The sequence below is a fragment of the Momordica charantia genome (genome assembly GCF_013281855.1).
Source record: "Momordica charantia cultivar OHB3-1 chromosome 8 unlocalized genomic scaffold, Mcharantia_2.0 BLBB01000008.1, whole genome shotgun sequence".
NCBI lineage: Eukaryota > Viridiplantae > Streptophyta > Magnoliopsida > Cucurbitales > Cucurbitaceae > Momordica > Momordica charantia.
The window spans coordinates 27,727,638-27,739,012 of record NW_028275166.1 but is presented as its reverse complement, the minus strand read 5'-3'; the positions used below and the strand labels follow the sequence as shown (position 1 = coordinate 27,739,012).

Genomic DNA, 11,375 nt, shown 5'->3' with positions numbered 1-11,375 from the left:
AACAAATTATCATTATTGGACCAGAGTTGCTTCATCTCAAATATGCTTCATTTTGAAATTCGTATAAATAGAAAAGGAGAGTGTGCCTAAAATTTTAAATTTCGATATCGATATAAATGTTGAGATTTTTAAGACGGAAGTATTGATAAAATGTCAATCTCATATAATATTTCTGAAAAATATTATAAAAAAAAATTTGGTAACAAATATTTAATTAACAAATAAACATTCCACAATTTCTAATGAGATAAAAATGATTAATTAATATTACGGTAATATTATGTTGATATTTTTTTTTATTTTGTCGATTTTTTATATATTATGAAAATATCGATTCACTCCTTTGATTTTTTTTAATACTAACATATTAGATGGAAATTACAACTCACAGCGTATTTAAAAATATACCACTTTGCTTTGGCCCTCTTATTATTTGATATCGACAACCTATTGACAAAAAATTAATACTCTGGCTGTACCTCCATATGCAGAAGCAGCCTTACTTGAGCATAAATCCAGTTTTGAAGAATGAAAGTTGCATCCGATTCTGGGTTTCAGTTTTCATTCATCCCAAACTTTCCCGCTCGAATCTGTTCACTGAAATCCAAGGTTTGATGTTCTTCCTCCTATGTTTTGTTTCGATGAACGTCAAATTTGTCGCATCATTTGAAATTTTTTTCACTTCAATGAGCTGCCCTGTTTGGCGTTTCTGAGAATCTGGAGGGAAAATCGAGAATGTTTACTCTAAATAGCATGATTTTGTCTTTCCTCTGTTTTCTGTTTTCAAAATTCTAGGCACTTGAGGAATCTAGTCGGTTTAGTGGTTTTCATTGAAACTTAGTTCTCTATGATCCTCGTGGGAAATATGGAAGTCCCATAAATCTTCGTACGTTCGATTTTGTTCTTCGGGGCAATGTACTTCCAATTTGAATCTTCCGAATCCGATTGTGGTTGTCGCTCAGATCCCACGAATGCATGTTAAACCAAGTATATGCATGTTATGACGATAAATTTAGTAAGAATTTAGCCACCATTGTTGGGAACTTCGCAACAAGCTATAAATTGTGTAGGTTGCCATTATTACATTAGGCCCTTCACATCAAAGATCTATACATTTTGTCCAAAGATCATCATCTACTGTTTTTGGCTCCGATGGTGCATGTTACGCAAATATATGTCGTGGAGGTGCCACTTCACTATGAAAATTTCGATTAGTTTTCTTGAAATGTTTAGTGTCAGCTTGCCTCCTACCTGAAGTTGTCAAGACATGACGGACAACGTGCTTATTAAACTTTTTTTCTATAACAGCGATCAGATAATCCCAAAAGCATCAATCGTGATCCAATGGTTAAATAAAGATGTTTTCGTTTGCCGAAGTTTGCTCCATTCCTCCTTCATTTCTAATGAAATAGTGCTTTGAGTTCTTATTAGTTGGATTTGTCGGTTTTTAGGGTGTTGCAAGAAAACCAAACTTCCAATATTCCTCAAGAATTTTGAGTCAAGATTTTAAGGTGGCGAAGTTGGCAAAATTTGGCAATTCGATCCATTGGGAAATCTGGTCAAGAAATCTCAAAGATGTTATCCATCGAGATAATGGTAGAATATAAAATTTGGGTGGAATCTGAAACCTTCAATATATTAGTCAATTCTGTCGAGATGTTCAACCCTCTAAACAAGAGAGTCCTAATTTCTCTAAGGGTGCCCTTTATGTAAGTGTCTCGTGGTCCTCATTGAAGTTTCCAAGTTGATATTTCACCCAAGCTCGAGGTTATCTTGTCAGTAAAGAAGAGTTCTTTCGACCCTAATGGAATTAAAAATGCCAAAGACCGATCCAAAGTATAAAATGTTGGAGATGAAGTTAGTATGCTTGATTTTTGATTTTTTTCCTTTTCTTTCACTCCCTCTGGGATTAACCCCTTGAATATTTGTATTATCTTTTCGTTTGTATCTTGTTAAAAAAGAAAAAAATGATGATCAGATTCTTTAGTAGGTAGCTTTCTTTATGATTATTTACAATATGCGGTTAGAAAGAAATGAGAGAATGTTCATGTACAAGGACATTGAGGAGTCTTAGAAGGAGCCTTGGTGTGTGATACACTCCAATGCTCCCATTTGGGTGTTATTTATGAATTTTTTTGTAATTATTATTTATTTTCTATTCCATTTTTTATAATGTTGCTTTACTGTTTTTTGGGCTCCTACACGTCTTTTATTTTTTGGTAGAAAATTGGTTTCTTAGGAAAAAAGGGGTCAAAATAGTTCCAGTTTGCTGATGACAATGACGCATTTGAAAATTTCAGCCAGTTGAATGTGTTAGTTTAGTGGATTGTTTATTCCCATCTAGTTTCTATTGCATTCTTCATCTGGAATCCAATAGAAAGAAATAAAAGAAAATCATGGTTTTGAGAAGTATGAAATTATGGATGTACAATGAAGCCAATCTCTAACTTCAAGTTTGCTAGCCCTAATATTAGGATACATATTTCAGATACAATTTACTAAGAAAAATTCCACATCAAAAATCGTGATATGGCTACTTGGCAAAGCATAGTATCTAAAAATTTACGTTGTTACTTGAGCATTTTTGTCGAAGTGTTGACTCTTTGCAAGTGTTGAGGTCTTTCAAGTCCAGACAGCTATGTATTGTAAATGAAGAACCTTCTTAAAAAGAGGTCAAGAGGATGGAAAAAGCATGGTAAGAACATGAGAGATAAAAGAAAATATAAAATTTGTAGATAACCAAAAAGGCTTATCAATATACATTTGTGCAATATTCAAGGTTATAGCAACTATATTGTCAGCAATAGGCGTATAGTGTCATCTATCATCACTCTTTAGCTACTTGTTATTGTTTCCTGACCACTCACTGTTAATCAGATTGAATATTTAGATGTTTAATTGCAATTTTTGCTCATTATTTTGTCTTCAGGTTTCTATAGCAAGGGATGTTGAAAAGTAGTTTGAGCTTGGAGAGGTTTAAAGTACAACACATTACATCCAACGCTAAATGGACATGCACCCTTTAAGTCAGCAACCTTCTGAAAGTAAAGAAAAATCTCTTCACTGCTTGGTGGAAGTCATGCACCTCGTGGTACTCGATTTCCTTTATTTATCATGTTGCAGTATATATAATAATACAAGATGAATCAATAATTTTAAATTAACCTGATATATGCAGCACCATTGGAGGGATGTAAAATTATTGTTTTGAGTTGAATAATAGCACTGCGGCAAGAATAGTTTCATATGCTACTAACTTATTATGTAAGAATTCTAATGAATAGAAACACCAGTTGCTTATGACTAAACAAATTTAATGTGGTCAAAATATTTGGTCCTCTTTCATCTTAAAGAAAACAAGAAATTAGTAAGAAAGTACGTCCGAAATTAAGGAAGTAAGGACTCTTTTCTTCTTAACACAAGTCTTCCATGTTCTCAAGCCTGCCAAAATATACGCTGAGTATGAATGGAAAATTGCAGTAGATGACTTGTCACTACCAGTTGTTTAAAGAACAGTTCTAATGGAGAGGCTCTAGCAATAGGAAAGCTGCTTTCATACCTTGGAAATCCTTTAATCAGAGCTTTTATTAGTTTCGATGAAAGAGGACTAGATGATATATGGGAAGAGTTGACATTGAGAGGTCAAGTCCAAGCTACACATGTTCTAGAAAATATTTGGGTTTAATTTTAGGTGTGGACAAGAGGCATCACTAGTAGACAGTTAACGGCAATCGTTGGTTATCTCTTTCTTAGAATTTAGTGGGTGATTTACAACGGGGAATTGTACAGTCAAATTTTCACTCTCAGAATTTCAAGAAGAAGATTCAATTTCAATGTTACGTAGTTGTTGGGTAATGGAAGAGAGAAATTTATCTTGCCCTTTCACAAGGAAGAGAAGGGAAGGGATTCCTTTCAAGTTTGGACTTGGATTGGCCTGCTAAGATGCTATTTTCTATCATGGTGAATGGTAAATCCATAGAGTCAAGAAAGAAAAAAGATTCAATCGTAGGTCTTGAGTAAGCATGGCAGCTTTATGTGGTTTTCATAACTCATGATTTACGTATGAAAGAGTGAAATTATGACTTATAGCTTAGTCAGCGAGGCATTCTTCCGAATATACGTTACGTCCAAGGGAAATAGATGAGAAAAATACAGGTTACATGTGGACTTCTCTGCACATTTTCGGACGGTTTCTTGTACTTGAACTGAATTTGAGATGAAACTACCACATGCTAATCTGCTAGTGAGCGTCAGTCTGTTGAGCTAATATTGCTTTTATAACTGTCATCTGTTTACAGTTTCTGTTTTGAGTTCCTAAAAGTTTCAATATAAAAAGTCATGCATTGCATGATAGAAATGGGTGACCTTTTGGCTCATCGAGCCAAAGAGATCGAGCTTAAATGATGAATATAAAGTTGTGTACAGTTTTAAAGTACTAATAACCAGGCTTGATTGTTGCATCTACCAGATTTTCTCTATATTCTTGTACCTTGAATCTTTTAGAAATCTTTGATCTGTCTTGTTCTTTGTTACTTCTTCATATTGTTATGAACATTTATGGCTGTATATCATGTTGGTGCCACATTAATAAGGTTTCATCTAAACATCATATGCTATTACTTCAGTGTAAGCTGGAAAAAGTGAAGTGAAACAAGTCCAAAATGGTACAATTGATGATGACTTCTTTTCTCAGAGTCTTTTTTCTCGTTCAGCATTCTTGTTCTTGTTGAGATTATTATGACCATAAGGCCCTTGATTGATAAAAAAACCTGTCTATTGAAAATTCATTTCAGAGATTTTGACGATTACACAGATTAATTTGATTGGTCAAATGATGGGAATGACTACAGTTACAAGATATAGTAAAAGATCTACCAAAGAACAACGACATTACAATTAAACATTAAGGCTAAAACTGAAGAATAAAATCTTGACAGCTGCTATGTTGCAGAAACTTTTGGGTCTTATACAAGCTAGTTTAAAAGAATAAACTTTACTAAACCAATTTCAAATCTACTTAGGTCATGACAACTCTCAAAAACTGTGAAAAGTATTTTGAAATTAAGTGAATCTCTTTTCAAAATGCTTTCTTTTTTATGGCAGTTTTTTTTTTCATGAACCAATATCCACCCCACCCCTTATTTCAATGCCCATCCAACTATCAGCCACCAATGCCACTCATGGATGATGGATTAGTACTTTTTCCATTGAGTTATATGGCACTGACTTATTTTCCCCAGCAACTATCAGCCTCACAGCGGGTGTATATTTTGTTATGTCCTGTTCAGGAGACAATTCTTTTCTGCTATTGATAATTTTATCTGGTGTTGGACAATTGTGGAATATTTTATAAATGTTTAAAAGGTGGTTGAACCAACTTCATAAATCCTAACTGTGCCCAAGGAGATGGCAAAGAAATAAGAATAACTATACATGTTAACTGACCAATGGAACAAATGAAAATCTAAAATTGGCTTCAGAAAAATTTTATGATCACAAATGAAGTAGTTCAAAGGGAAGGCTAAAATACCTTTTATTTTTCTAAAGTTTCGTACAACTTCAGAGGTAGGTAAAGATTTCCTGGCATCTACATAAAGATTAAAGAGGACCATTATTGGCAAAGAATAAATCAAAAACTTTGCCTCTAGCTCAGCCTGGCAGGATTGAAAACTAATACAAAGTTAATCTAAGATTCATGCTTCAGACAGCTTTTTCTGCAGGTAACTTCTTGGAGAAGATCTCTCAAGTCAAGGTTGGTAAGGATTATGGAGTTGGAAGTCTGTGATCATTTGGCGAAGTTCAGATGCTTCCTCCTTAAGCTGAGCATTCTCCTGCAGAGCTCGATCGTGAGACTCTGAAACTTGGTTCAACTTATCTATTAGCTGGTGGTTCTCATTTCGGAGCCAAATGACCTGAGACCACAGCTCATCCAAATGCTTTTGCTTGCGCATTCGCGATCGGCGTGCAGACTCTCTATTGGATATCATCCTCCTCTGTTTCCTCTCATTGATGAGGCTTAGTTGTTGGTCTTCTGCTTCGTCAGAAGTCGAGTTACTGCTGAAGGATGGTAGGTTCATATCTTGCACCTGAGAAGGATATTGAAATTTTGATAATGGATTAGAAAACTGATTAAGATGCATCATGTTTGTGTTGTCCTGGGACATGTTAAATTGAGAAGAATATAGGGATGGGGTGGATGAAAAAAGATAGTGGAGACTTGTAATTTCATCAGGCTGCATGGCCAATGTTTTTTGGAAACTTGCAGGCAGGCTCTTGGAAGGAAAAAGGATGCTTCAAGTGGAACTTGGGGAGCTTGTTGATGGAGGGCTTTGTTTTATAGGATTTAAAAAGCTTCAGGTGTCCCCACCACCATCAATTCAGAGGAACAGCAAGTTTCTTAAAAACTTGGACCATGCAGATTATGTCTATGTTCTGCAATGTTCATGTATGCATAGATAAATTCCGAAAGTATTCGTTTACATGGTTATGCCATGGTTCTATGCATGTGTAATATATGCATGTTGTACATAGTCTCTTAATGGATAATCCTTTTATGATCAGATTTTTGCTTACATCAGGTGAAGAAAGTGCAGTTTGTGGGAAATATAATAATTGCGATGGTAGAATGTTTTGCAGGGAGAAAGCACAGGAGAAGATTGGAGTTCAAGAAGTCAATTTTAAAGGAAGAAAAAATGTGTAAGGTGGCTTCTGATTTTTCAGCCAATAGGACATTGTGGGGAAAGATATGAAAGGAGGAATCAGGTTGAGGAAGGTAAGCCTTTCTATATCCACAAGAAAATATTTTTTATCAACTTATTTTAATAGATGACTCAAATGGCACTCTAATAAGAGCCTGATTAAAATATTAAATTACAAAAGTTAGATTTGTTTGCAAGTATGCCTTCTTATTTTAGCATAATTAGGAGGATTCTACAGCCTGGTATGTTATATGTTGGAAATAAAAAAAATAAAAAAAAATCTCTCTCTCTCTTTCTCATGGGGTTGGGGGAGATAAAAGAAGAGTAAGTGCATATGGGAAAGCCATTACAGGAAAGTACAGTAATCAATACTTTATGTTCTTATAAAGGGGCCATTCATTGCCATCTTTTTCACCACTCAAATAGACATAACTTTATTTTATGAATTTTATTGCTTGAACTGGAATATAAATTGAGAAAGCTACTTGCTACTGAAGGGAAAAAAAAAAAAAAAGAAAAGAAAAGAAAAAGAAGCTTAAATAACTGTTGGCTCTGCGTCTCTAGTTATTCCTCATGATATCAGAGAGGCAAATTGTTTCTACCTCTACTTTATTTCCCATTCAAATCTTTCATCTGTTTAGCACAACAGAGACGAGTACTTACATATTAGGTTTCGGCATATGGTAAACTTTTGATTCCTTGTACAGGGAGTTCCATTTGGGTCGGATAAAAAAAAAGGTTCAAATACTATTTTAATCATGGTACTTTTGACTTTAGTTTATTTTGGTCTAACTTTAAAGTGTTCCTTTTGGCCCTTATACTTTCAACTTTTGTTCATTTTAGTTCTTGTACTTTCGGAATGTATGTTCTAGTCTATGTTTTTTTTTTTTAAAGTGACTAATTTGGTTCTATTTACAAAATTTAGCACAAATTTATACACAATGGCAACTCTTTAATACAAATTTATGGCTAAATTTTAAGAAAAATTTAGTAAGTAAACTATCATGCTAAAATTATGATCAAAAGAAATGAGATTAAAAAAATATTGAATAGACTAAAATGATCACTTTTTAAAAGTACGAGGACCAAAATGGATGTTTTAAAAGTACATGACTAAAATGAAAAAAATTTGAAAGTACAAGAGACAAAGTAGACGCTCTAAAAGAACAAGGACCGAACTAGTATTTAAACCTAAAAAGAATAGTTATTGGTTTTCTTTTAACCATATCTTGGGTATGTCTCTTGTGTTGCAACTGCAGGGTATGTTTTGAATTCAGATGCCATGAAGTCTTCTCTTCATAGAGAGAGATTGCAAAAATTTCAATGGTTTAGAGAATGGAAAACACTGGGATGTTTGAAGGAAGCAAAATAGGGCCATTGTGGTCAAAATTTAAGCTTGGTGGTGCATCAAAGTCACATTGTGCTAACCCCATCAGAAGCAAGGAGAAAAATTGGAGCTCTTAACCACTCAACTGAGTGGAGATGTCTTGTTTTAGTGGTAGAATGGATTCCAAGGAGTAGTTTCCTTTTCTTTTCTTTTTTTTTTTCTTTTCTTTTCTTTTTGAAGAGCAAGAAACCAAAACCCTTGCTTGGGAAAATGCCCCCTCCCCACACACTTGAGGAGTGGGCTTTAATAGTCAACAATTTCATCAGACAAATTCAGACCTCCCTTTCTTTTCTTGTCTTCTGTTTGTTCATACCCTCTCTCTCTCTCTCCCTTTTTTTGTTGTTTGGGATAGGAATGTATCCTTTAGCAGAAAAAAAAGGTATATTTGTAGCTGAAGAAACCCAGTAGGCTCTTTTGTTGAATTGTACATACATTGTAGACAGCATTGGCTGAGCTTGTAGCTATTTTCTTGTTCTAGTCCCAATTTTGACTTCCAATTTTTCAGTAATCATTGGATTGAGTTTGAGATAAGTTTTGAGAGAACTGTTTTTAGGTGGAGTACTTTTCTGATAGCGCTTTTTGAAGGCTGTTTTAAGATGCTCTTTAGCGGCGTTGGGGTCGTGAGATTAGCTTAAGATATCGAATCTATGTTTGTTTGTAGGTTTCAACACTAAACTCGCACTCTCTCATAGTTTTCTTTAATCTAGACCTCCTAAACCTGTATTTCAAACACATGTTTCCTAAACTCGGGCGTTCTAAACACTTAAAATACCCGACTTTACATGTTAGATTCATGCCTCAAATACTTGCCAGTGTTTTTAGAATTTTCAATCAAATGCTAAAGAACTGCAAAAGTACTTTTGATAGGTTAGAAGACACTTTTTGCTTTCTCAAAGGTTATATTAAACTTTTTTTTTTTTTTGAGTTAAAAAATCACACATGATGCATGAATAACTAGAAAATAAAAGAGAGCAAAATTCCTTTAAAAAAAGAAAATATATTATTCATAGTTTGTGTTCAAGTTGTATTGTAACTCCATGGTGCCCATAAAAGTATTATTTCTGAAAAGCAAATTTCATCCTTTTTATTTATTTTATTTTATTTTATATAATTATTGTTATTTGCTTTTAAGGTGAGACAATGATGAACTTGATGTTTGCTCACCTAACAGAACATATCTTATCCCATACGCTTGTTGGTTTCCAAAAATACCCTTGGGCAAGAAGTTAAATCCAGAAATAAAGAAGGGGCATTTTGGAAAAGAAGTAGTTGAGACAGTGCCCTAGAATAACGGTCGGAGTCCCCCATGGAAAGGGTACTTGATTTAACCACTGACCCTTTTCGTACCAGACACTCTCCCACAAGGGAGAAGAAAAAAAAAAAAAAAGTACGTTAAATTTACGGAATATAATTTAACTGGTTAAGACATTTTCTAGATAAAAAATTTTTGAGTTTAAATCTTCGCCGACCTATATTGTTGTTACTAAAAAAATTATTGCCTAAAATTTTTAGTTTGGTTTCTTTTGTTTTAATATTTTTCAATTAGTCGTCAAAATGATCATAATTCAGTAGTAATTAACATCGACTCGTTCATTTGAGGTTGTAAGTTCGAACTCTATATACCTCAAATTTGCTGTAGTAAAAAAAATGGTGAAAATTTCAAGGAGAAAAAAGATCATTAAGAGGAGAAAACTTGAGTTTTTTTTTCCTATTTTTTTAAAATTTGAAGTTAGAGGAAAAATTAGAAACTTTTTTTTAATGGATTGACAAATAAAGGTGAAGTATTTTACGGTCTAATCTTATACAAACTTATTGCATATGATGTCTTCATATGACTAACAATTAGGATCAAAATTATTCGTAATTTTTACAAAGTGAATCGTATGAACAGTGCTATCAAGATACGGTACGACATCCAAGTCCTATCTATATAAATATTGCATATTGAGAAACATGAATGGTTATTTTTTATAATAAATAATAAAATATTTGCTCATTAGGATCTTTTGTGACATAAATCCTACGCAATTGTCTCTTTTGGGTTATATTAGAAGTCATGTTTTAAAATGTCTAATGTTATAAATATTTACAAATATAGATTTTGACGTTTTGAAGTTAGACTTTTTTTGTCTCCAAATTACCATCTTATTACATTTATTTTTTTAAAAAAATATAATATTCCATAATAAATTAATGGTCATTTAATGTAAATATATGTTTATTATTTAAATAATTGTATTTTAATAAACAATTTAACAGTAAACAATGCAATTATTCTCATTATTTGGGACGTTAATTAGTGAAATTCTCACAAAAATTCGCCAGATTTGTGTTTCCGCTAAAAGAAATAAAAAAAAAACCAGCTGAAACAAATAATGGAGGAATTTCTATATTTAATTTGGTATCCAAACCTATAATGAAAAATTCAAATGAAAACTTCCTTTATTGGTTAAATATTTCATATATAATAATTCATTAATAAAGGAAAATATATACTTTAATGGCCATTCATTTATTAGGAAATAATAAATTAAAAAACATATTAAATTTAATAAGGAAATTTAATTTTTTTTTAAAAGAATAGGGAAATTTAATTAAGGCTATTTTGGGAAAAAAATCATATTTTAATGTTGAAATCTCCCTGTGTAAATATTAATAAATATTAATAAAGATAGATATTTATGAAATTTGGGATCTCAAAATAGGTTATTTATGTACTTTTAACTCTAAATCTTAACAATCTCCCACTTGCATTAAAACTTGTATGTTTTGTAGGACATTCTATGCCATGTTATCTCACTTGCTCTAGAAAAAGATAAAACATGTCCGGTAATTTTAGACATTTACTTACTATTTAACAATTACGAGATTTTAGGACATAAATCTCAATATAAATAATATGCTATATAAGTATATCGTCCACTAATTTTAATATTTACTGACGGTAAGGATTATATTTTAAAATGTTATAACATAAGAGACTAAATTGAAACTTTTAAATAAAATGGACTAAACTAAACAAGATACGACTATATATATATACCTTACCATTTAATTACAATTTTAAGATGGATATTTTTCCCTAGAGGTTTTTTCTTCTTCTTCTTTTTTTTTTAAATTTTTTAATTAAGGAATTATGTGTTTTACAAGATAATGATTTTATATTTTAAAAAACACGTATAGCTTCCTTACCATTTCTTTGGTATAAGTTTCACATTTTTTGTAAAACAATTTCTTTTTTCTTTTTTAAAGTTTTTAGAAACTAGTTCATAGCTTTAAAAAATGGCTTA

At 32.4% G+C, this 11,375-nt stretch overlaps 1 protein-coding gene and 1 long non-coding RNA gene across 3 annotated transcripts; one reads left to right on the top strand and one right to left on the bottom strand.

Annotated features, from left to right (window-relative positions):
* Positions 1-442: 442 nt before the first annotated feature.
* On the top strand, positions 443-8,549 carry LOC148209883 (uncharacterized). The gene is made up of 4 exons (XR_015792931.1): positions 443-609; positions 2,930-3,091; positions 6,637-6,772; positions 7,958-8,549. It is a non-coding gene; the product is annotated as an uncharacterized LOC148209883 (long non-coding RNA).
* Positions 5,506-6,498, bottom strand: LOC111022194 (basic leucine zipper 43-like). 2 transcript variants are annotated; one of them, XM_088127855.1, is made up of 2 exons: positions 6,218-6,498; positions 5,506-6,086 (listed from the first exon to the last, which is right to left on the bottom strand). In XM_088127855.1, the coding sequence occupies exons 1-2, from the start codon at positions 6,227-6,229 to the stop codon at positions 5,748-5,750; spliced, it is 351 nt and encodes a 116-aa protein (XP_087983981.1). In that variant the 5' UTR covers positions 6,230-6,498; the 3' UTR covers positions 5,506-5,747. The 2 variants fall into 2 exon arrangements, with proteins under 2 accessions (XP_087983981.1, XP_022155056.2); XM_022299364.2 differs by having other exon boundaries at positions 5,506-6,497.
* Positions 8,550-11,375: the final 2,826 nt, after the last annotated feature.

Excerpts from the sequence above, each read along its gene's own strand:
- LOC111022194 (XM_022299364.2), bottom strand. The coding sequence starts at position 6,239 with ATGCAGCCTGATGAAATTACAAGTCTCCACTATCTTTTTTCATCCACC.